We start from the raw sequence: 26995 nt of genomic DNA, 5'->3' as shown, positions 1-26995 counted from the left end.
ATTCATAGACACAATGATAGATTCTGGTGGAAGTTGAAAAAAATACTTAAAGCTATTGTAAAAGCTATGTTATGTGTATGTTTAAGTGCATATCACTTTTTGAGGTGGGGAAAAGTTGTTTTCATGCACAAGGTACAATCAGTTATTTTGTGATCAGCAGAAAGAATTTGAGAAATAAACATGTTTTAATTAAACTCATTGGACACAGGGCAGACACTGGGTCAAGTTGGTCACATGTAAATATCTTGAACTTCTACAACCTTATCTTGATTTCGGGGGAAGTTTTACATATTTTGTATTAATATTATTAGAGCACAGAAATGCTACAGCTTTATTATTTTCTCACACCAGTTTCACAAGTTGAACTTTCAGAAGATGGTTGCCAAAATGAGCTTAGCACGAAGTAGAATATGCCATTTAAAGCTGTATTGAGTGCTTAGCACAAAGAGAATTATAGTGGTCTCCAGACCTCAACCATGAATTAAACAGAAGTACTGATGATTGGGTCATTATAGTGTGGGTTAGAATCCCAGTCATCTGCATATTGCTTATCATCGCCCCAGAATTAACGGGTACATGGGAGATTTGTTTATGCGAATGAATAGCAACCTATGCTTTCATTTGGTTGCTGGTGCTGCATACTCCAAAGGAGTTGAGCTGGTTTCTGTAATGCTCCAGGCACAATGAACATAGAGGGGGTTTATCATTGTATTTACTACATAAATTCAATCATCAAACTTAGTCAAAGATATTTTTTATGAAGTTTTTGATATTCAATTATGAATGTCCGCTTGTTATTTTGCTCAAAACAGGATTCGTTTTCAATGAAAACTTAATATTTATTGTTTTGTTTTAAAAGAAATTATGGCCACTTTAAATCTCCTTTCAATTATAATAGTGAGCTTGACTTTCATTAGGACGAAAATTAACATTTTGTTTTATTGGATTGTCTTCTATTGTGGGTGTTTGGGATTAATTATTGTCGTTACATTTTATCCAGATGTGAAAGAGATACCTTGATATTAATTATAAGTCATCTAATGTGTAAACTCAAAGCACAGTGGAATGAGCATTTGTAATAATTTACAATTTTATAGCTTGCTTAGATTTGAAGAGTTGTAATGTTGGATGTTATTCTTCTAATTAAAGATTTCTGGTTAAAATTTGTATATAGAGATATTGAAATGTAGAATAAAATAAATATGGTAATAGTGAGGTTCATTTTATTGTTTCTTCATTCGGTTTTGTTAGACATTAACCCATTTTGATATATTTACACCCCATTGATTTTCTGTTTTGATACACGCTCTTTTATGTCCCAGAGCTAACCTGAACATCTATGGCCCTTTCCGAAACGAGGGCTTCGGCTTTGGATTCGGCTTCAGGCTAGCTTGGCCCGCGGTTGTTTTGACAGTTGATTGCCCTCTGTGTGCGTATACACAGTCAGAGCGCTTCAGATGAGAGGACGGAGCCTGAAGCCGAAGCTGTGTGATTTCGAAAAGGGCCTATTCCAGAGCAAGTTTGCTGAAGGTGTATACTGCCCTCATCGTCAGGTTATAGCTATTTTTATTCTGATTTATCTCTATAAATTGTTTCTTGATGCGTGTTTAAATTGCCCCGCCTCCTTTATCTTAGTCCCTTTAATGAAGAGGATCGTAGGGGAGGTAATTAAAGGGCTGTGTCATCATGATCAAATCAGACATGTGGCTGTAACATTTTTTTATTTAAGTAGAGGGCGTGCTTCAAGTGGAAGCAGTCTCAAAGCCTTTTCGAAACTACTAAGGTGTCTTTTCTTAAACCTCGGCTTGGGCTCCGTCGTTAGGCTCTGAATTCTACCTCCATGGTTGTGGTTAATTTTTTAGCAGCAGTGTTTCGAAGAAGACCATTTTTGCATGTCAAGCAGAACACAACAACTTGCCAGTGGATTGCACAAAGTTAAGTGCCCCGATGGGGCCGCAAAATATGTTTGTTTCAACTTCAAAGAACATCAAGGTGAAGGACGGGCAACGTAAAAACAAACAAGCCGCGGAGCATGCGCTCTTCTGGAATTCTACCTCCACATTCAGCAAGTGGTCCCAAGTTGCAAAAGAGGCTATATAATGTCAAAATCAGAGGCAGATGAATGTGAATTCGTTTATGAATGGTAGATTTCCTTTATGGTGCAATAAATACACAACTCAAAATAATATGGATCTTTCAAACCAATTCACACTAAGTTCCAATAAAGTTCAGATGTCATTATAAGAAATAGGCCTACCCAATTCCGTCACGTGATAAAACTCCGGCTGATAAGGGGTGCGGCGTCAATAAGGCACTCCCCTGCTACATTGGGGGGACACTATGACAAAAAAAAAGAGTTAAGTAGGCCTAGGTCGTTGTAATGTCTACGTTCGCCCAGCGGGAAATGATTGGGTGAACAACTGACCTACTTCTCTCTTTACAAACTTTGGAAAAACTACAAGTCAACAAGAAATCTCAGTGACCTCCTCTAGGGAGGAAATTCTACTTTTTGGCAGCCTTTTCTTAAAAGGAGTGTAAATTATGGGCACATGCCCAACACGCAATCGTGATTGATTCATGTTCTGCTGTAATCACATGACATTGCGACACTAATCACAATTTCCTGACACTTTTGACAAGTAGTTTGGGTTCTCCATGTAGGCATACTTCATGTTTCTTTGTAACTATCAAACAAATCATTGATACGATTAAATTAATAATGACGGTGAAAAAGTTGTGTGAATCTGTGGTTAGAACTAACACCGTCATTTTTATGTAAAAAAACCTTTCAAATTAAGGATGGCTATGCTTGCAAAGTATTCTTTGCATTTATTAGGCCTATAAAAAGCTGTTCAGTTTCTGAAGAATGTTTTGACTTGAATGCTGCCCTCTGTTGAAATATTAGGTACAAGAATTTGAATAGTTCCAAGATTTAAAGTAAAAATCGTAATAATATGTCTTTTCTGCCATTCCGTAAAATTAGTTAATTAATTAATACTTTGCCCGGTGTATGTATTATATTCATTCATATAATACATTTGCATTTGCATATAATACAATTTGCATTAATTTTCACTTAAAAGAAAGGCAAAACAAAACTACATCAATTAATCTAATCGCCTTCTTAACAAAATCATCATCATCGTTATTGTCATCTTTTGTCATAAATGGGACTTACGCTGGAATGAGCAGCTTTGTTCTGAACTTATAATGAAATTGTGCCCTTGCATGCTTTGTAAATTAATTACACATCATGAGTTGATGGGTCTCCCGTTTGGGTTGGGATTCCTGTTTTTGGTGATGTGAGTGTAGCCATCTACCTCAATGCTGTAGCTTATTTTCCTCTTACTGCTTACCGCGGTACGGCGATCAGTATTGGCAAAAAGGCAGAATGATGTGTTTATTAGTTTTGTATTAATTTGTATTTATTTTTAAAAAGCACCCCTTTAAGTACGGTTGGTCAGTAAGTGACGTCATACATTTCGGGTGACTGCCCCCCCCCCCCCCCCCGCACCACCAGCGTACGTTACATTTTCACGTACAAAAACCACAAGTAATCGTGGTACACACAAGAATAATATGCAGGCCGTCCGTCCGCCGTCGGAGCAAGGCTACGGGTTCACGACAAACGAGCGAAGCAACATTTCCATTAATACTACAGTAATGTGACGTGTTTTTCCTGACAGTTTTCTCTGAATTTCGTCAAAGAAACCGAGGAGCCTGCCCTAGAAATTAGGCCATTTGATTGAATGATGATTTAAGGGGGATTTAGGGTGCACGTGAAGGCATTTTCAGGTCATAAATTGATGTTAAAACGGGAGGTGAGTTGTGTAGTTTTTTAAATTATATTATTTTTTATAAATGGTGATTGTATACTGCGACGTGAGGTCGTGTGTTGTTGTTGTATGATGGTCAACGTGCGTTGAGAAAATAATAAGAGCATGCACGAGGAGTTGTGTTTTGTTTAGATGGGCGAGGAACGGAAGGGGGTAGATTTGGCATTTTGTCAATGAGCCTTCCAAATAATTAACTCTGTTTGAATTATCTTGTTGTGTAGTAAAATCATCCGTTTCTTTGACCCAATTTAAAAAACAACTGAAAACACATCTCTTCAAACAGGCATTTGATTCAATGGTTTTAATTATTGTTATTTTTGTTACCGGAAAAGTTTCCGAATGGCGCCACCACTTTTTCATTCGATATGAAATAATATAGTATCTAATTTACCTCAATGAGATATCCCTTTTAGTAAAAAAGAGTAAAAAAGTGGTGGGGCCATACGGAAAGTTATCCTTGTTACCTTTTAGGATGTTTTTTCTTAAATATTGCATTTGTATTTATTGTATTCTATACCACATGTTCTAGATTTCTCTCAACTTAGGTTTACATTTTAATTTGTGTTGTTGTTATTGTATATTAATTAATGCTATTGTTTGTATTTTAGCGCTATGAGCACTTCTGTGGATTTGTGCGCTTTATAAGTTTTCATTATTACTATTATTATTAGAGCAGAGTCCCGTTCCATGTTTTCCCTCAATATTAAAATTTGTATTGTTTTCATGATAAGGTATATGGCAGGTCCTTCGTGGTTAATCAAATTTGAACTTTTTGTAGTGACATTTTTACTGTGAAGATTTGCCATATTCGACTTCCACTTTCTTGAGGATTTATGTTAATGGATGATTGTTGGACGTTATTCTTCTAACTTTGCTTAATATTCCTCTCAAAGTCAAAACACAAGATTGACATGTAAAATTTTTATACAAAATGTAACTTACTTAAAAAAGTGGACATTTCATAAATTGAGCTACCGCAACTCCTGCTTACCATGCTTACTCCTGTGCATTATGCCTTATTATCGTTTAATAAAAAGCAGACCATTACTTTTTTAGTATTGGAAACTTCTGTTTGAGGCTCTGGTAGCCATTTAATTCCAGTCTGCCTAACGTTAATAATACTGCATAAAAAATGAACATTTTGCATTTATATTCAAATGTGGGGTGTACTACCAGCAGACCATGACCAGACTAAGTAATTACTTAGTTGCGATAACGTAACCCTCCTCAGCCGTCGGGAGGAGGGTTACGTTATATATAGCAACTATAATTTACTATGATGCATCCTCCTAATTAATGTGTTTTAACATATGTTAAAACACACATTAGGATTATTGTAATAATTGCCATCCCACAACATGTGTTTTGTCTATCTACCCTGCTGTGTCCACAACCCGTGTTGAAAATTATGATAATTTTGTAGACCCCGAGTAACTGGGACTCTGTACACTTTTTGACGTTCGCATTCTACATGTTGTACGAAAATGCAATTATGTAATTTTTTTTAATGAGTTCAGAACCCCAGTTACTTGGTCAAGATATTAGCATGCCCGAAATCAACTCATGGCACCCACAACAACTGCTGCGGTCAAGCATTGGCCGCAGTGCCCTTTGCTTTTTGCTGTGATACCCTTTGCATAGTTTCAATCCCATGGGTTTGAATCCCGCCCGAGTAACATGCCTGTGATATTTGTTCACAGGACTCGGGAAAGTACTGAGTATACAGTGCTAACACACATCGGTGTATGGGAAACAAAAACGTTTAATATATTGAAATGCCTCGTTATTAAGCAGGACGAAAATTCAGCGATCATAAAGTACTGTGTATGTAAATTTTGAACAAAACCAACATGACCAATATGGAATATTGAGTCTCTAATGATCTGTGATTTAGATAGAATGTGGAATTGCACATTACGATAATATGTCATGACTACCATGGCCCCATGGGAATTGCTGAACAAACTAGGGGAGAAAAACAACTTACAACTGACTGAAAAGCAATCACAGATAATCATACAAATGTACTTTATGCTAAGTTCAGTCTGTAATAATTATGTTTAACTTTGAGGGAGATAATAATAATACTGTCAACGCTCTTCTTGATTGGTTTAAGAATTCTTAAGATATTGTTTTTTTATTTGTGTATTAAACACTTTGTAACCAGCTTGATAAGTTCTCTTTGCATTATTTTTCAGATAATTCCACTCTACTATTTCAATGGACCAAGATCACCCGTATGCAGTTGGAACTTGTTGATGATCACCTGTTGGGATTGTTCCACCGTAGGAGTGGAGCTGAACACATTATTAGAATTCCCACCAACAAAACTTTGTTAGTTGAAACTAAATGTCACGATCAACTTATGCAAGTCCAACTACAATTAGCCAGTTTGGCCAGTGCGTAAGCGTACACAACTACATGATTTAGTCCAAGTCAGGAACTCACTCATACTCAGGAATGGCGGATTACAACCATATTACCTTAGGCTCCATGGTAGTGGGCCTGGTCAGCATGCTCTCTGGTGAGTATTGGGGTGTTAGGGGTGGGGGGGGGGGGCAGGGCTTTGTATTTTGGGGGTATTGTAACTATCTGTGTAAAGTATTTAAATTGTTAGAGGGACAAAAGAGTGTGGGTCTTGGAATCACCTCATTAATTTTCAAAATCTTTCTTTGGGGGACAAAACCTGTAGGCCACTCAAGTTGCAACGCAAAGGCTTTTGTGCTTTTGTATTCTTTAGTAGTTATTTCTTTCTGTTGTCATCATAGTCTGAGACAGTTTTTTTATTAGCAACGAGTGTTAGTGACTGGTTTAGGGATTGTACAATTTCTTTGTGAGTCCTGTACAATAACAGATGGCTGTTCAACTGATGACTATTGCAGTCATGCACTATGTACTTTAATAGATTTGCAATGGGATTGAGTCCCATCAGGTTACATGGTGACCTACACTACAACGGGTTGATTTTGTAAATAATTCCTGTATGTTTCCTCTTGTTTTGTTACTAAAAATCTGGCCTTGCTTGTTAAAAAAAAGTGTTCTCCTTACTAAATGGCAGGTTGGTGGTATTGGGGTTGGGGTGGGGCTTTAAAGGTACATATTATAAAGTTTTTGCCAAAAAAAATTACTTCAATAACTTACTTGACTGAAAGTACATTCCAAAGTATCCAGTGAAATAATTTTTCCTGTTTTTTTTTTTTTTTCAGTTTTGAGAAAAATGCAATTTTTTGTTGTTACTATGTAAAGTCGTTTGGTGTATCTTTTGTCTCTGTACACATCCTTCTACAGACTTTATACACCAAACTCCTTGTGGAGCACCCTGGTCTTTAAAATCCCCTTTGGAGACCTTTGGTTTTCCCTCTCGGTTTCCATAAGGTTCTGAATATGAGCACTCAAGGTACCTGATTGTACACATCTTAGACCTGCCTACTAAATTGGTAACAGATTTCATAATGTAGACAATTAAAGGCAGCAGCAGCATAAACAAAACTTTAACAATTATAATGCGAATGCTACCATGCTCATGTCTTTCTTTTTAGCAGAAACAATTATGAATTTTTTTTTTCTGCTTTTAAAAGCAGCTTTATAAAACTGGGCCCAGGCTTTAATTTTGTCATCAGCCTGGTGTGCCGACACTTGGGTGTAGTAAAACTTTCTTCTTAGGTTGAAGCCTGTCAGGCTAGTCGAAAAGAAGCAGCCTGCCTGTATGAAACCGTATATTTTGACTGGAAAATATTCAAAAAAATTCACAAGGGCTAGTCAAAATACAGCTGTTAGAATTATGGTCAAGAGAATTATAAATCAAAAACCTGTTACCTGCAATGTATTTCCTGTACTCTGGACTCATTTGTATGATTGTATGCATAGCTCGTAACTTGTCGTGAATTTCAGTGTCATGAGGGACCATTGCCTTCTGTTGCCTTGGCCTTTGACTTAATATCCCGTCTTAAATTTCCTATGTTTTTAAAGATTTTCTCAGAAATTTGCCAATTTAAAGTCCTTGCCCTAAGCCTTCCCATTGCTACAATCAGCATAGCCCCCCAAGGTTCTTTAAATGATAACATTTAGTGACATTTGAAATAGCGCAGTACATGTAGGCCAGGTTTAGTTTTTGTTTTTAAAGTTTGATGTCGAAGCAATAATTTTCAGAAGGTGCTAATGTTTCATAGATCAAGATCCAACCAGAAACTGCAAATCACACTCTCCACATATGACCGTAAAAATTTTGCTTGGTATTTCAAGGAACTTGTTGCCTTGGATCGGTCGCATTGGTCTTTGAAAGCATTTGTACCCGTTTGTTATAAAATGCATTGTTAGAAAGATTTGAAATGCTATTACCAAATGATCCCGGAAAATGCTAATTTTAAATCGCATATAATTGGGGAGAGAAAAGAAACCCAGCTTGATTCTGAGTTTATGGAGGGTCTGTGGTTGTGGGTATGATCGCCATCTTGAGTCGACGGACAGAGCAGGGCATCTACATCTTATGTGCAGCTGGGACAAGTAACTGGCTTTACATCGCCGGCTTGTACGATGCATATGTTGAACAACGGCTGCGTCGTGATGGTCTTGGTTCTTGATTCCGAGACATGATGGCTCCGGAATAACTTAAGAGGTAGTGAGATGCTTAGAAGATGAAGCAGTTTGGTAAAATGCTCAGCAAACAAATTATGCCGTTTTTTTTTTTTTTTTTTTTTCGTGTTGGACAAGTGGCTGGCAGTTTTTACAATATATTTTGAACATCTGCGCTTAAGAAGGTTTATAAATCTCTTAAATAAATCTTCTTGTGTTGTAAAATGCATGACAGACTGTCACTGCAGTGGGGCATTTTTAATCTTTTTTCTATTATATTCAAATCAAAGAAACCAAATTAAAGCTGGAACAAAGGATAGTCTGAACCTTTTTTTGTGTTGAAGAGCAGTATTCATCATTACTTTAAAAGCATACATGACAATCATGGTGACTGACGGCCTCAAAGTTTGCCAATGTATAAACCTCAATAGAACAGATATTGCTCCTACAATATGATACAACTACATGTAGGTACCTTTCATTAAAATGTGTTCACAAATACTGTAGAAACATTCTTTCTCCAATATTTATGCGCAGCATTGTTAAAAATTACTATTTACAATAAAAATGAATGTCACTTGTACAATGCATGTAATCAGCTTTCAGTTATTCTTTGTTTACAAATTAGCGTGGGCCAAATTTCATAGAGCTGCTTGAGCAGAAATGATTGCTTTATATACCGATTCTGCTGAGCATAAGCATACATGTACAGTATATTAACCTTATCTGTCTGTTTTCTGCTTAGCTAACTTTTATTCTAAGAAACAGCCTTGTGAAAATGGGGCATCAACATCAACTTATTTTTTTTTATTTGTTGAGGTCAGGATCAGGAAATATATTACTTGTTAAAAAGAAACATTACCAAGAATCGTTTGTTATCACATTAGCAAAAACTTAGCCTGATGCTCTTCATAATTCTTTCATTTAACCCAGTCCTTCAGGTGTGTTCAACAATTACATGAACACAATTTAAAAACTGAAGAATGGGTCATATTGTTACAGTATGATCACTGCAAATGATATTATAGTTGTTATTTTCTAAGTTAAGAACCAAGCACTTAATAGCAAATATTGCGTCATACATATCTTTGTTGTTTTGTTTACCTTTGATATTTACATCACTCTGAAGAGGTGATGTGGAGGGTGATGAAGTGAAAAGGTGATGAGATGCAGGTTAGCTGCCAGACCATTAAAAAAACACTGAAGCGAACCACTTCTCTTTACAATTTGTGTACTGGGTTCTTTTATGCATTACACATAACACGTATGCAGACCTAATGGATTTTTTCCTCTCCAAAGGACGAAACATTAATAGCTAGAAGTGTCTAGAACCCACGCTCCACTGATCAGAAACACAAGAGCTTGTGTCTGGCAAGCCTGGTGTCCAGTGGGCTTGACTGCTCGGCAATGACACACCATTTCCAGTGTTTTTCTAGTATTCACCGTTTATGTAGTACTATGTATGCAGGCCCTTGGCTGGGAAAAGTGGTATGCAATTGTGCAAACAGTTATTGTTGTAAAGTACTTTGCACTTTCTTCCTGAGTAAATAATTTGTTAATGCGATCTGTCTGTGATATCTTTTCAATAATAATAATGTTGTTTTCATCATTCACCAAAACAATAAGCATTTTTTTCTTTTCTTGTAATGACCACTGTTTATTTCCAGTCGGTTGTACTTGTCAGGTATTCATCAGGGTTTCTGACAGTAAGCACAAGTTTGTCACGATGGCAGTTTTCCCAATGGTTGTAGAGTGATCTGAAACCACCCAAAAAGTGTTCAACATTACAATGGATTGATGCTTATTAGGGATTTCTCTATGAAAGCAAACATATCATGACAGATACGCGTGAGTTGCTTGCCATCACAGGCACATTTTTTGCTGATACACCCCCCAAAAAGTAAAATAACATACAACACTTGTTAATAATGATTTAGAAAGAAAACCATAATGAATTCTTCAGATTGCACAGTAGGCATTTTAAAACCAAGATCAAAGCACGAAGTAGAAAACTTAATTTGTTTTCGGAAACTTCAAAAGTTTGGGTTCAGAATGAAGGGGGAGGTTAAAAAATGCGTTTTACAAAAACAATCGTTGAATCGTACTGTATATAAAATTTGAATGATATGTGCTATTAAACGTGTGCACTTCACTCTACATTTCCGAGTCAGGCTTCATTAAGTTTTATCATATGTTGAATGTGTTTATTACTGAATTTTGTGGTTTCTCACAAAAAAATAAAGAAACAAGACTTTATATGAGTGTGGTTTGAAATTGCACAATGGTGAATGTTGATTACAATGGCAAGGTTTGCGATAACATCTGGTATGCGAGTCTCTCTTATGACTTGTGGAGGTTTTGTGAACTAACTCAATGTTTTTGTTCAATATGCTACGATACTCGTCAGGAATAAAGTAATGCTGAATGTCAAGGTTGCATGTTATTACATATCTTTCCCATTTCCAGTGATTTTCAGTGCAGCTGTCTCGTCATAGTGATAGCCAAAGGGCTGTTTGGGCATCTGTTGGGCACCCAGTTTTAAATTTGGACACTCTGTTTTAGCTGTTACAATATGTGAAAACGTGTTGTGATTTGGGCACCCAGTTTTAAATTTGTACACTCTGTTTTAACTGATTACAATATGTGAAAACGTGTTGTGATTTGGGCACCCAGTTTCAAATTTGGACACTCTGTTTTAACTGTAACAATATGTGAAAACGTGTTGTGATTTGGGCACCCAGTTTCAAATTTGGACACACTGTTTTAACTGTTACAATATGTGAAAACGTGTTGTGATTTGGGCACCCAGTTTTAAATTTGGACACTCTGTTTTAACTGATTACAATATGTGAAAACGTGTTGTGATTTGGGCACCCAGTTTCAAATTTGGACACTCTGTTTTAACTGTTACAATATGTGAAAGCGTGGTGTGGTTTGGGCACCCAGTTTTAAATTTGGACACTCTGTTTTAACTGTTACAATATGTGAAAACGTGTTGTGATTTGGGCACCCAGTTTCAAATTTGGACACTCTGTTTTAACTGATTACAATATGTGAAAACGTGTTGTGATTTGGGCACACAGTTTTAAATTTGTACACTCTGTTTTAACTGATTACAATATGTGAAAACGTGTTGTGATTTGGGCACCCAGTTTCAAATTTGGACACTCTGTTTTAACTGATTACAATATGTGAAAACGTGTTGTGATTTGGGCACCCAGTTTCAAATTTGGACACTCTGTTTTAACTGTTACAATATGTGAAAGCGTGGTGTGGTTTGGGCACCCAGTTTTAAATTTGGACACTCTGTTTTAACTGTAACAATATGTGAAAACATGTTGTGATTTTGGGCACCCAGTTTTAAACTTGGACACACTGTTTTAACTGTTACAATATGTGAAAACGTGTTGTGATTTGGGCACACAGTTTTAAATTTGTACACTCTGTTTTAACTGATTACAATATGTGAAAACGTGTTGTGATTTGGGCACCCAGTTTCAAATTTGGACACTCTGTTTTAACTGTTACAATATGTGAAAACGTGTTGTGATTTGGGCACACAGTTTTAAATTTGTACACTCTGTTTTAACTGATTACAATATGTGAAAACGTGTTGTGATTTGGGCACCCAGTTTCAAATTTGGACACTCTGTTTTAACTGATTACAATATGTGAAAACGTGTTGTGATTTGGGCACACAGTTTTAAATTTGTACACTCTGTTTTAACTGATTACAATATGTGAAAACGTGTTGTGATTTGGGCACCCAGTTTCAAATTTGGACACTCTGTTTTAACTGTTACAATATGTGAAAGCGTGGTGTGGTTTGGGCACCCAGTTTTAAATTTGGACACTCTGTTTTAACTAACAATATGTGAAAACATGTTGTGATTTTGGGCACCCAGTTTTAAACTTGGACACTCTGTTTTAACTGTTACAATATGTGAAAGCGTGGTGTGGTTTGGGCACCCAGTTTTAAATTTGGACACTCTGTTTTAACTGTTACAATATGTGAAAACGTGTTGTGATTTGGGCACCCAGTTTCAAATTTGGACACTCTGTTTTAACTGATTACAATATGTGAAAGCGTGGTGTGGTTTGGGCACCCAGTTTTAAATTTGGACACTCTGTTTTAACTGTAACAATATGTGAAAACATGTTGTGATTTTGGGCACCCAGTTTTAAACTTGGACACACTGTTTTAACTGTTACAATATGTGAAAACGTGTTGTGATCTGGGCACCCAGTTTTGAATTTGGACACTCTGTTTTCAATCAGCATTATCTTTAAACCGTGTAAGTGTAGTGTAAAGACGTTAGTGTTTTGTGTCGTAGAAAAAGTACCCAAACCCTTGAAAAAATACTATGCATTTGAATAAATGTTGGTTATTCTACACTGTGTACAAACAGTAACGGTGTACTGCATTGGCTAACGAGGGAAATACTCCTATAGGTGCATAGGGATATGCTAGATGGGACTTGGTGTGTTAGGTTGCTTGGCCGGGTGCCAATCCACGGGCTAGGGTTTATCCTTTGTGGTTTGTCATGAATGTACATGCCAATGAGGCTTCCCAGGCCAACCGCCCACGCAAGTATGGCAGGCCACTTCCGGCATGATACCCCCCTCTCGTCCAACACGTCACTGGGAAAAATGCGCAAGTTTTTCAACGATGTGGTAAAATCAGGGGTCAGAAACTGAAATGTGTTTCTCACGACAAATCTATTTGGTTTACTTCTCTCTCCCCCAAACTTTCTCTGTATTATAATTAAATAATTAAATAATTCATTTTTGATTTTGATTTTTTAGGGGGACAGGGTTTGTCCCTAGCTTTTTCCATAAATAATATTTTTTACTATTCGATGTATTTTTGTATAGGGCCTAAATGGTAAATTTTTAGTGTGTATTTTTATGACATATATTTTTAGACACGTAAAACCAAAATGCATTTCACTGTACAAATTTTTGTTTTTTTACAAGTGACAATAAAACATTAATAATAACCAGTAATAAATAAACAGGGAAAGCTCTTCTTTCAACTAGTACACCAGCTTTTTCACTGGAGGTCCATACATGTATTCTTATGGTTCCCTTTCAACAGTGTGACTTGTAGTTTGAAGCAATACGAACAATCAGTGATTTACCCGTAGCTCAGTGGGAGTTCAACAAACTAACCAGCAAGACTACGTGAGTTGGGCTGAATCCTGACAGGTCATTGGTTGTTTTAACTGGCATTCGGCCAACGGACCACTGTTAAGGGAGAGCACTGGGGGAATAATTTTTCCCTCTAGATACACATATTTTGCAAACTGTACCATCATTAACTCTTATAAATCCCGCTAAACTAAAACCCACTTTTTGTAGTAAGTGCTTAGTAAACATGACTTTCATTAATTTTGTGTTTCCTGCCTTTAAATGTTAGGACATGAATCATGCAAAATGACTGATGTGTGTATAGTCTTACAGGTGTGGAATTTCATCTTTGAGAGGGCAATGTCGTTTCCATATAATTTTAATTTCATTAGAAAACCTTAAGTCTATTGATAACTTCTGATGGGGCACCAATGCAATGTACAAGCACAGCAGAAAGCTTTTACTCTTGGTGTGATTATTTGTCTCTAGTATTAATTTCAAATTAATTTATAATCTACTTTGTTGTTTGGTCTTGTTTGAATGAATTATTCTTTCATTTTAATGTACTTGTTTCTTTGTAATTTGGAGGGTTTTTCTTGGTCAAATATGTAATAATTTAATAATATGGTTACTTGCAACTTTGAAATTGTTGATTTTGTCATTTTGTCAGATTAATTCAAGTCATGATAATAATGATATTAATTTATAAAGCCCACTTTCTATTAAAATAATACTCAGAAAAAAGTCCTGTATCTTAGTGTTTTAACAGTGAATGCCTCCAGATTCTGTTTATCTTTGTATGTTTGTGTTGAAAAAGAATCAACTGTACAAATCAAGGGACTCAAAATCTGTCACCCCGTCTTTTTAATCATCACATAAATAGTAATTGAATAATAATACCAATTACATAAATCAAGGCACCAGACTGTTCCCCTTCTAGCCTCAGTTTGGTAACTCTGACATGAGAGGTAAAAGAAAAGAAAAAAATGTAACAAACACAAATTTAACTCTATCGTTTATGAATTCCCAGGTGGGAAAGATCACCACGAAATTAAGACACAATGACAGCGATCTTTGCTCTTTGCAAAGTGTTTTGACATCAGAGGCAGGCCATACTTTTGTCCTTGCATGACCCAGTAACATTGATAATAACCTACTTATGTTGATGCCATTCAAAGCTATAATCTATGGAGCACGGTACGCAAGGGGTTATCCATAACTGGTGGGAAGACCCAGATATAAATGTAAGACCACCAAGAGAGAGCTGGGGTGCAGTATTGGACACAGTTTCACCCGCTTGTTGTACAAAGGAGACCAAATCATACTCCTTGAACTAGGGTTAAAGAAGTTTTTTTCTATGAAGGAAAGCAAAATAGGGAATTTGTGTGATTGAACTTGCAATGATCTTTGCAAAGGGACACAGCACATTCTGGCCTGGAGTTACATTGAGGCCATTGATGCACGGTCTCTGTTAGCCCTGGTCATGGCCCAAGTGCCACCCCTTCAAAATATTCCCATAGATTTTAAGATGTTCGAATTGAAGTGCTCTTTGAAACAAAAAAGGCCTTGCCCTCTCAAAGATGAAATTACAGGCCTGCGCATTGAAGATAGAATTGGCTTGTTTATTTTTTAGTGCTTGCCTTTGAGGATTGAGGATTGTGTTAACATGAGTTTATGTACAATATGATCCCTACTGCCTTCCAAATCAACCGATGAGTTTATGTAGGATCCCACTGCCTTAATCCTCCACAATCGACTCACTTGAGGTTTTTTTTAAAAATTACTCAGTCTCTTCAAATGAACTGATATTTGTTGGATCTCCCCCTCCACTTTATGTAATCTCGTCCAAATCTCTGAATGATTTTTGAAGGACTCTAGAATGTTAGGATTAACGTGTCCGTCACTAAAACTTTAATGACAAGACCACACACAGAAGTATCGGAGTGCTCCTTTAAGAAACATACATCCACGATCATTAATTTAAATACTTGACCTATTTTGACTGACAGATGGACTAGAATCACCAGCCCCCTGTATTCACTCCTCCACATAAACAAACAATAATTGTAATTTTATGCTTTAGGGACGATTCCCAAACAAACTCACTAAGTTTTACAGCGTCAGGCACAGCTGAGCATCCCTGATGGCTATCTTACATATTTCAGATTTTAAACATACACAGCATTGGCATTTGTATGTCAACGCCAGCCAATTACATTTTTGTCGTGTGTAAACATCAGATGTAGTTTGAGGGAGTCGTTGTTTTAAACTGATAAATTTATATGCGGATAGTCTTAAACATTGAAAGTCCACAGTGTAAACAAAACCTTGACAATGAATTTTGCATGATGTTTCTATCAGACTAACCTGTGCCCAAATATAGTAAACAGTAGCGGTTGTTGCGATTTCTGAGAAATGTTTGTGCCTTGTGTTGTTTGTAGCCCTTTTATTGGGAAGTTACAGGGGAAACCACTGTGGTTGGCGTACAGTTAACTTATACTAAGGGCGGACAATTTTCTACTACTGGAGACTATTTAAGATTGCTGCATGGTTGCCACATGTCAAAATGGGTATTTATGGGGGGTGGGGGGGGGGTGTGTTCCATTAGAGCTTTTAATGTACATGTATTCAATTTATAATTGAACAACGATTTTACGAGTATTGTACAAATGGCATATTTTGGGGTATTGTAATGTGCATAATTTTAAGAATTAAATATTATTATTACTATTCTAGTCACTCTTTGGAATAGTGTCTTGTAAGGCTGCATCTGAATGGGCGGCTACATCTCTGACTTAGACTGTTGCTGAAGGGTTTTGCTTCAGGATGTAGTACGATGACCCAGAATTTCAGCCGTAGCTGTAGCCGCAAATTCGGACATGGCCTAGGATTGAGTCCCTTGTTTGAACTGTTTCTATCTGACTAATGTTTTTACCTTTATTGTAGGAAATATAAATGTAGCCATAGCCGCCAGTTTGGAATGGCCTAAGATTGAGTCCCTTGTTTCTATCTGAACAATCCTTTTATTTGTTTCTTCTATGCAGGTATTACATGCAGCCAGATATGTGAGCCACAACAACTAACGAGTCCACATAGTGTGCATGCATACAGCGAACAGCCCATGTCATGCTTATCGGGTTGTGTTGCTGCTTCGCCCAACACTCAAGACCCAGAAGTCCATATTATAAATCTACGCTCGTCAACGCCACCACTATTTTCTACTTCATCTTCGCAGTTAAACCCTCAGAATACCATAGACTTCAATTTTAAATCAAAGCAGGGAGGTATTTTAGCACGGAACCTTGTCTTCGTATTGAACTCTGCCGCTCCGGTGTTGTGGCGAGTCAAGGGAGAGAACATTTTTCCTATTCCCCTCTATGATATAAAAATTGTGGTAAGTAAAAACCGGAACTCCTCTTTGGAATTTCAAGTTCAACTTTTTTACCCCTATGCATTTCATCCAACACAAGATTATTTAATAATTTTGGGTTGAACAAAGATTCTTATAATCAGAAGCATCGCAAATCCATTGTGAACATGCAGTGTTCTGGATTGTAAATTGCTTACATAATTTAGTTAGCACACAAAAAATTGTTATTGGTAAGCAGCAGTATTATGAAATTGTTTTTTTGTTTGTTCTTATCTGTATACTCATATCAAATCGATACAAGCATGTTTAAAATTAGGTTTTAAAAATCACACGATCGATGAAACTCCCTTCATGTGCATTTTTCTTTATAAATTGTTTGATACAATTTTTTCAAACCACTGTACAAAAATACACTAGTGTATCAGATTTGTGTCAGAGTATGAAAACAATCGCTTTCCAACTGTTGAAACATTTTTTTTTAATCAAACAGTATTATAATCACACGCTTCATCCACATATTTAAAATCATCCGCAACACCAGCTGCGGTGAAAAATTCCTACCTCTCAAGAAGAAAGTTGTCTAGGTCCTTTGACGAAGACATTTTCCAACCACTGGGCGGCTATGAGTAACTCATTTTTCGCTTTTCGTCAGAACGATCATAGTCAGTAAAATTACTCTCTCCTTCCTTGCTACTAGTCAATAAAAATGCTGATTTGATTTTTAAAGGAACATATTTCTTACATACAATCCATTGGCGACAAATTTAAGTGCCCAAGCCCTTACTCTAAAATAAGAAAACCAGTTTGCATCGAGTTAGACACTCTAAGTTCAAAGGTTGTTCGGAGAATGGAGCGCCCTCAGAAGGCAAGACCTTTGTTACAAAATAGTCTTTTCCCTTGCTTTGTAAAATACCTGTTAAGTGTTATAGACTACGCTCGTTGTTGGAGAGAGAAGGGAGGGAATCTGACTGGTTGTGGCGCCTAGTTGGTGCATCAGGTGGTAGAGTTATTTAAACTACAGCGGTTCTCAAGACGGAGTCATTTGTAGGGGAATTAAACATTAGGGAAGGTCAAATACAATGTGCTCTAAGCAGTTGAACTTGTTTTAAAACATTTTATCAAGTCCTTAAAGAACAGGTGTAAATCAAATCACAAGCACATTGTGAAGACATTTGGGGTTGTTCTATGGTTATTCCAGATGCTAGTACATTAACAAGTGAACATGACTGTGTTCATACATAGTCTGGGAATTTGTCCAGTTTTGAACAAATTTGGGCAAATCTAAACTGTTGGCCTGAGCTCTGACTACAGCTGGATGGTAGGGTCATCATGCGGAGACAAACACCCTTATTTTTATTTTATTTTATGCAACGTCCAAACAGCGCAAGCCCCAATTACAGGCAGATAAAAATATTTAAAAAATATTATTGAAATATATTAACAAAATGAGCACCTTTGGTAATTGTCAAAGACCAGTCTTCTCACTTGGCGTACCTCAACATGCATAAAATATTAATAACAAACCTGTGAAAATTTAAACTCAAGCGATCGTCGAAGTTGCAAGAAAATGTTGAATGTAATTTAAAAATGTTTCCATGACTGCTGTTCAAAATCTTCTTGATTGCCAGATGTAAATGTTGGGACATGTAGCTCTATCGTTGCCATAGCTGTGTATGCTAATTCGAATACAGTCTATTTTAACTCAAAATAGCTAATTTAAGTTTGTTTACATAATTCACAAATAATTCCTTGTTAGTTTCCAGTTCTTGTTACACTTGTTTCTTCCTCAAAAAAGGCAGCTACTACTTCTGATCATAGGCAAGAAACATTCCATTTTGTAGGAAACTTACTGACGACAGCAGCACATCTTTTGATTTAGATATTATCTCCAACGAACCTTAGGGCTTGGAGAGAGTCAACATATTTTGACTTTGGCCTATATCCCAATAAGTCTATGCTGGTGTATTTACACAGACACAGTAGTCAAGCCAGTCACAAGGGTTTCAGTAGAGTCAATATGGTAGGGTTTACACAAATGCACAGTTGCTCAAATAAATGCTTACTCAAATAGAACCCCCAAAATATGCCAACATCTTTTCCCAAGAGAAATTCAAACTATTGAGATGCTTGGCTTTCTTGGAGTGGATGCATATAACAAACTGTTGACGATGTGTTTCATACAAAAATAACATGATACATTAAATTGGAATTTAGGAAAAATTAAATTTTTGCCAATATAAGAAGAGAATGAACATCGTGAAAAAGCTATTGTGTATGACGTCTAAATTTCTCTCAACAAAATCCAAGCTTCACCTGTTTTTTGTTCAGTATGAGTAATTGAATCAACTTGCAGTGAGTATTTTGTACTCATTTAGCAAAACATGGTACTAGCTGGTCACCTTACTCTGATAACATGTATGCCTCACTTTAATGTGCTGAGCAGATTTGTTTATGCTAAAAGCAGCTCTATGAAATTGGGCCTAGGTGAGGATTTATTTCTGAATGTGTTACATGTAGGTCAAATGCATCATTTAGGGTTTATTGGAATACATAATGCACTCAACCATTCACTACCAGAGCCCAAGTTTAGGTGACCCCTGAACATGTATGTTGAAGTTTGGCTTACGTTGATTTTGGGGTCTTAGTCTCTACATCGGCAGTATGGATTAGGGTTTGTGTGTTCAACTGGGGGTGGTACAGCCATGTACATGTACACATGTATTCCTGGCACGATTGTGACCAGCTTTATACTCGTGGCCATCCTTGAACTTTACCACAAAGTTTTAGCATTGATTTTGCCCCCCCCCCCTTCCCTTTCGCTCTCACAACAAAGTAAACTGTACACTGTCCCTTAGGCAGTTTTGATTTATTGACACCTATTGGTTAGAAGCATGAACTAGGATGGGCACCCCTGCATGATTCATGTCCAGTAGATTGTACCGATGGGGTACTTTAGTATTGGTTCATCAGGGGTCAGGTCAGGGGTAGCCCAGGTGAAATTTATACGTTGTCTTCCGTGAGAAGAATTCAGAGAATTGTACCGCACATATAGCTTACTGTGTGTGATGAGAGTGTTGATGATGTTCTGGGGGTACATAGACAATTCTTGTCTTATGGCTCAAAACACACAGTAATTGACAAAACTGTGTCATAATACTTTGTTCAATCACATCACAAAAACACACACATTTTGTATACAAAAACAAACTAAAAATATAAATATTGTACGCCCCTCAATAAACGTCATCAGTCGAAAATAAATGGTAAAACTTGTACAAATCAAAGAGAACACACACACAAAGGGCCAAACACAAACCCATAAATACACAAGGCATTAGATATGGACAACATGTCGGCTTTGGTTAGGTGAATAAGCATCAAGCCTGATCAAACCACACGCCACAGCTATATATATGAATGCGATTATTCAAAACAAGAAGCACTGACTGAAATATTGTATCCTTTGGTATCACTAGATACCCTTCGAGAAAAGGTGCAAGGAAACCCCTCCTCTTCTTCTAAGCCCTCAGGATGTGTCCAAATTTCAAACACTCCCTCTCGGTTTTTTGCATCTTATTCATTTCTTAACAAGTGTGATTTCCAGAAAGAACTTCTCTCATGGACTGGGATACATTATGAAAACATACTTAGTTCCTGGTACTACTACAAACAGTTTGAAGCACAATTTCCTTCCATATGGTTTCTTTCCATATGGTTTTATTACTTCTCTGGAGAGAACTTGCGGTGGCACAGTTCCACAAGACACCTTTAGAGGCCTGTATGCTTCGTTTTTGAAAGGGCAAGGGCACCAAGGCATTTTCTCAGTGGTTAATGGCACCCTTTAAAGAAAGTGTACATTTCTACTGTAGCATTTTATTGGCACCAAGGCAACCAGGGAGCATGAAGGCAACCACCTCCGTGCCTCCGTGAAGTCCATGTATCATGCCTGCCTATGAAACCATATAAGAAGGCATACTTATTGTTTAACTGACTTGACCTCTACCTTGACTTTTGACCTCTCCCCTTACAGGTACCACATAATACCTCAGTTACGTGGAACAGTGAGATCTCAATTAATATCATTAAGACAGCTCTACCTCAAGACAACACCAACCTCTTAAATTTTGTTCAAGAACATTATGACAGTGCCGCCACATTTAGTGAGGTGCTTGATGCAAATGCCTTGACCCTTCTTGTTGGGGCAGGTAGGTATTTTTGAGTTTATTTTTACTTGTAGGTGAGACTTGTGAGAATTGGAACTATAGTAACGTGGTCGAGCGGTCAAGCGCACTGTACTCAAGCTCTTGTGTTTCTGATCGGCAGAGTGTGGGTTTGAGTTCCGGTCTTGGCGTGTGTCCTTTAGCAAGACACTTGACTATTATTGCTGCATCCTTTGGATGGAAAAGAAAGTTGTAGGTCCTGTGTGTTGTGTAATGCACTTTAAAGAACACAGTCTCTTATCCTTAAAGGCACTGCACACCTTTGGTAATTGTCAAAGACCAGTGTTCTCACTTGGTGTATCTCAACATAATGTATGCACAAAGTTACAAAACCTTTAAAAATTTGAACTCAATTGGTCGTCGAAGTTGCAAGATAATATTGGAGAAAAAACACCCTTGTCACACAAAGTTGTGTGCTTTCAGATGATTGACTCGAGACCTCAAAATCTAACTTTGAGGTCATGAAAATTACTTCTTTCTCGAAAACTACATTACTTTTGAAAGCCATTTCTCACAATGTTTTATAATTTCAAGAGCTCTCTATTGATCGTTAACAAGTAATTTTTTATGCTAACAATAATTTTGAGCAATTACCAATAGTGTCCAGTGCCTCTTAAAGAAGGGGTTTGTCGCTGTGTTTTGTGGTGTGGTTGGCTGCATATTGGGGTTTGTCGCTGTGTTTTGTGGTGTGGTTGGCTGCATATTGGGGTTTGTCGCTGTGTTTTGTGGTGTGGTTGGCTGCATATTGGGGTTTGTCGCTGTGTTTTGTGGTGTGGTTGGCTGCATATTGCCCCACTACACCTAAACCATTACATGGTGTGATGTAAACAAATGGTGTTTTGAGCATAGCTCCACATACCTTGGTGAAAACAAAGCACTTTGAGACCCCCCTTGGGTGTAATGAAACGCTATACACTTGAATTTTCACAGTCTCACCCTAAAATCAACTATAAATATTATGCAAGTTAGCACAGTTTGTATTATGCATGAGGTTAATTGGTTTTCCTTTCACTTGTTTGTGCGTGCGCACAGCAAAACCCATGTGCAATTGTGTTTATTTTGAGCTTTTTAAAGAATTTGCTTAAACTTTCCAGCCAGTTACACTTCAAGTTCACATTTCAGATTTTTGTGAAATTGAGTTTAGCAGGCATCTGATTTCCATCCAGTTATATGTTTGACAATATTTTAAGATTTTAGAGAATTCATGGTATCAAAGTTTGGTCAGCTCACAAAAATTCTAATATTGAGATTAAATTTGAAATTAGTTCTGGCAGGCATCAAACTGTTAATTTCATTTTTGCGATTTTGATGATTTGGCAGGCATCAAAACTACAAACATCAACACTGCCTGCCAAAAGTAAAAATCATGAAAATTTACAAATGAGAAATTCAAAAAGTTGTGATTTTGATGAATTAATTTTGGCAGACATCAAAACCTATATTTTCACATTTTTATGAATCTCTATAATAGCTAATTCTATGAGAATTTGATTAATTCATTTTTAACAGGCATCAAAACAGCATCCAGCTAATTCCATGCGATTTTGATGGATTTATTTTTAACAGGCATCAAAACAGCATCCAGCTAATTCCATGCGATTTTGATGGATTTATTTTTAACAGGCATCAAAACATCATCCAGCTAATTCCATGCGATTTTGATGGATTTATTTTTAACAGGCATCAAAACTCCATCCGTCTGTGTGATCTCACCGGGTTTCCAAACACTAGACTTCACCGCCAAGCATGTCGTAGAGCAGCCCATCACTGGCTGCGAGGTACAAGAAACACTAGGCTCCTTGCAGACAGAATTCCACATTATTCTCCTTCATGCTGGCAGCGGAGCCCAGAGCAGCGCCTCGGTACCCGTCTTGGTGGAGATTAAGTTTGGTCGGAGCAGTGACAACATGGCTGATATTATACTGGTGTTGGTGGCCGAGGGTAATGTGACGTGGAGAGTGCAAACGGGTTTAAGGAGCGGAATGTTGCAAGTTGTGGTAAGAGAAATATTGATTCTTTATGATAGTCTGAGACAAATCTGTACTCAAAACTGGATTTTTCCTGAAAAAGTTACAAAGTTTTTTGAAAGGTTGAAGTTAATGTAAAAACATCCAGTTAGTTTGGCATGTTGTGTCTGAGGGGTTTAGCTCATCAGACTCAAAATATAATGGCTTAGTCATCAGGGTGTAGGTTCGAATCCCGGTCGTGACACTTGTGTCTTTGATCAAGAGGTAGAGCTTTCTGCTCTACCAGCCAGGCTTCAGATTGATGATACCCAAGCTTACATCCACAGGGGATACCCCTGTATCAGCCCTAGGAGTAGGTGGCAACGGTCTCTGGAATGAAATAATTGTAGCCCATACCTTGAAGTGACCTTCAGGCCTTGTGTGTCTGGTGACTTGCATAAAAAAAAACCCAGACATTACTATATTGTTTCTCTCCCTTCAGGGGTAAACGGGTACCTGTGAGGACAGCGATGGTTAGAGACTTGTAATTTGTTCCCCACTTTCAAGAGAACTATCTCTAGAATAAGTGCATTACAAAACCAAATTTAACCTTGGAGTCTCTCTTTAATATGCAGTATACAACACACAGTACCTTCATCTTAACATCTGATTCCAGAGCAAATATGGTTAGAGTCTTGCTCAAAGACACATGTGCCACGAACATGACAAGAACGCACACTCTGACAACACCAGAGTCTGGTGAACTATAAGAATATTCGAACTAAAAGTAAAAGCCGTGTTCCTCGTCTTATTAGCCCGGGTCACACTTGCAAATCTCAAGCTTACTTCAATCCTCCTATATTCTATCAATAGAACATTCAAATTTACTTAGCTCAAACATATCTTGCTAAGCAGATACTGGCGGCTGTCCAAAATGCAATTTTATCTTTATCTGGTAATCTGGTCTTCAGGCCTAGAACTTCAATGTAATTTCCCTATGGGTATGAGGCAGATGTAAATTTGTACTGGGCATCCCAGCAAAAGAACATATTACACAGAAAAAACACAGGGCACTACGGCAACTTCTGTGGGTATCGTGGGTTATTTCGAAGCCTGGTTCTTTTTTGCTTGGCCTATAAATGAACATGTACTAAGCAATAACCTTTTTTTCTCACATCAGAGTCCAAACTTGGTTGATGTAGAGGAGGATCTTCTTAATGCAGTAGATATACAAGAAGTGCCGAGAACCAGTGAAGGGTTATTGGCATGGGCAGCTACAAGAGATTGGCCGGTAACCTCCTTCACAAGAGCCGAATCTGCCAACAAGTTTGTGGTGATGTCAGGTAGGAGACTTTCTTAAAGGCAGTGGACACTATTGGTATACTCAAAATAATTATGAGCATAAAATCTTACTTGGTAACGAGTAATGGGGAGAGGTTGATAGGATAAAACATTGTGAAAAACGGCTCCCTATGAAGTAACGTAGTTTTCAAGTTGATTTTAAAACCTCAGAATTAGATTTACACATGGTTGTACCTGCAAGTTTACTATTTATTTATAGTTTCTTCTTATGTCTCCACATCATGCAAAGCTTCAAACAATACTTACTTGAAGTTTGTTCTATATTTGTATGATAATCAACACAGTTTGAATAGATGCATCTCCCTCTCTTCGTCTTTGCTTTAGAGCATCAAAACACGCCCACAAGAGAACCCGCATCCAGACTAAAGATGCTACAAAAATTCACAGTGATTAAATGCCATCGCAGCGGGATCCAGGTTCGAATCCTGCAGTCTGTGATGAGCGTGTACGGATTGAACGCAGAGAACATGATGTTGAGAGATCGGTCCTGTGGCGCGGTGGAGTCGGGACCGTACTACGTGATTGACACACAGAAGGAGCAGTGCGGGAGCGAGATGACCTTGTTAGTGGATGGCGAGGTGCTTTTCAATAACGAGGTCAGTAAAAGAAAATGGCCTAACTTAGTTGAGGTGCTTAAGCACAAAAGTTAAGCACAACAAAATTATGCTTACCAGAATAAGGTTACCAGCCAAACTACCATGGCACATGTACAATTTTATGACTGGTATCCTTCTCAATTGTGCTTAGTAGATAATTGTTCAGCAATGTTTTCTGCTTGAGCAGCTCTATGGAATTGGGTCTTGGTGTTATTTTCGGCGGCCAAACTATACACAAGATTTTATCAATTGACAATAACTTGAGAAAATGTGAATGAAAAAACAGACTTGAGGTTGCTGGTTCAAGTCCTGCTCGATTCAATTTCTTTTTGTTCAACCCAGTTTCCCTTGTGGTAATGTTTTATGTTCAAAACTGCCAGGGTCGTGGCTGTACAATAAAAGACTGAGCATGGTCATGACCCTGTACTAACTAAACTGATGAATATGGGAGTAGAGGCATTACATGGTGAGGTATCAATCTATTTATTTTGGTTTGCCAAACACCATTTTCTTCTAGCTGTGTATATTAGGTTCTTTTTAGAACTTGTAAGCGGAGTTGGATAGTGTCCCTCCTGACACATAGAAGATTAAACTGAATTCACAATTTCTTTCTATGGATGGGGTCTTTTCAGGTGATTTACACTAACTCTGAGAGTGTTATGGAGGGTAGCGGTGAGTTAGATCGAGACCGGCTAATGGGCAGACCACCAATCGATGATGAGCAAGGTCTCTCCTACACGGTCCCCATCAACTGCAAGTATCTGACCAATGGAGACTCGGTTACCAGCTCATTACCAAATCAGGTAAGAATCTATTAGATATGTAAATTAGTCCTGTGACCAATCCATTCTATGGGAGCACTCAATGTGGTACCCTGCAAAGATGCATCAAGACATAGAGCAACTGGTCCACCTCTTGTTCTAATTTGATCTTGTGATATTTCTAACTGTATGCAGTTTAGGGTGAACGTTTGAAAAAACATGATTCATTTGAAGTGGGTTTAGTTAAAATATTTGCATGTTGACTCGCGTGTACAAAACAACCTGGTGTCACTTAAGGTAACCAATAAGCAATTTGCTTTAGTGAATCCGTACATGGGTTAGTGTGGTGTGGTATCATTACGGTGCGCCGCTATTAGTTGCAAGGTAGATTGTGCACTATCTAATTACATGGATAAAGATTTTATCGAAACCTCCTTTAGTCTTCAAATTTTCTTGAAAGAACGAAGGGGCCCAGAGGGATCTAGACCCAGAAATTTTCACAATTGTCCAATCTCTCCACAGATTAAACTTGCACTAGTCTCACCACTATTAATTTATCCACAGGTTACCATTAGCATGAATATGTACACAGGGAACGACTATCAACAGAAAGTGCAGGAGTATCCACACAGTGTGCAGGTTGGGGAGCGAGTCTATTTGGAGGTGTCATTGAGGAGCGATACTCTGCTGAATGTTGTACCAAAGCAATGTTGGTTGTCACTTCCTGGAGAGGAACAACTTCTTATTCAACAAGGGTAAGCTTTCCAAATCTTCTACACCCATTAGGCCCCCCCCCCCAATCGGTATTGTATCAAGTATTCTGATGTTAAGTTGTCTAGTATGAATGAAGAGCTGTATTTCTCTGAACAAATATTCACTCTAATAATTTCCTTTGATGCATTGAATATTGGTTTGTTCTTGTCATTGCTTACAGTTGCGCCATGACCGAGTCGCTCATATTCCACCGTGGGAGCTTAAACTCTGATCAGATGAGAAGGTTTAGCTTCGAGATACCAGACACCGTCTTTGTTAAATGGCCTTACAATGTTCATTGTGTGCTTGGTATGTGTTCACGAAATGGACTGGATGGCATTGGTGACGAAAAAGAAATACCTCAGGTGAGAGGTCGAAGCTTGTCCATATTATTTTCATTATATTGTATTTCTGGTTTTCGTTAGATGTTATTTTTTTTTAGTGAACAC

General features: G+C 37.6%; 1 protein-coding gene across 2 annotated transcripts in view; it reads left to right on the top strand.

The window, feature by feature from the left end:
• Positions 1-3580: 3580 nt before the first annotated feature.
• LOC117302914 (transforming growth factor beta receptor type 3-like) overlaps positions 3581-26995 on the top strand; it is a 35502-nt gene continuing 12087 nt past the window's right edge. For both annotated transcript variants that reach the window (XM_033786893.1, XM_033786892.1), the window contains exons 1-10: positions 3581-3821; positions 6035-6360; positions 16583-16932; positions 20939-21113; positions 22809-23125; positions 24255-24417; positions 24761-25032; positions 25665-25835; positions 26358-26548; positions 26728-26911. In XM_033786893.1, the coding sequence (XP_033642784.1) occupies positions 6297-6360; positions 16583-16932; positions 20939-21113; positions 22809-23125; positions 24255-24417; positions 24761-25032; positions 25665-25835; positions 26358-26548; positions 26728-26911 (1887 nt within the window). In that variant the 5' untranslated portion in view covers positions 3581-3821; positions 6035-6296. The remainder of the gene's footprint in view (positions 3822-6034; positions 6361-16582; positions 16933-20938; positions 21114-22808; positions 23126-24254; positions 24418-24760; positions 25033-25664; positions 25836-26357; positions 26549-26727; positions 26912-26995) is intronic.

The sequence above is a fragment of the Asterias rubens genome, chromosome 19 (genome assembly GCF_902459465.1).
Source record: "Asterias rubens chromosome 19, eAstRub1.3, whole genome shotgun sequence".
Taxonomy (NCBI): Eukaryota; Metazoa; Echinodermata; class Asteroidea; order Forcipulatida; family Asteriidae; genus Asterias; species Asterias rubens.
The sequence above is the reverse complement of the archived record's forward strand: the minus strand, read 5'-3'. Positions and strand labels throughout refer to the sequence as shown.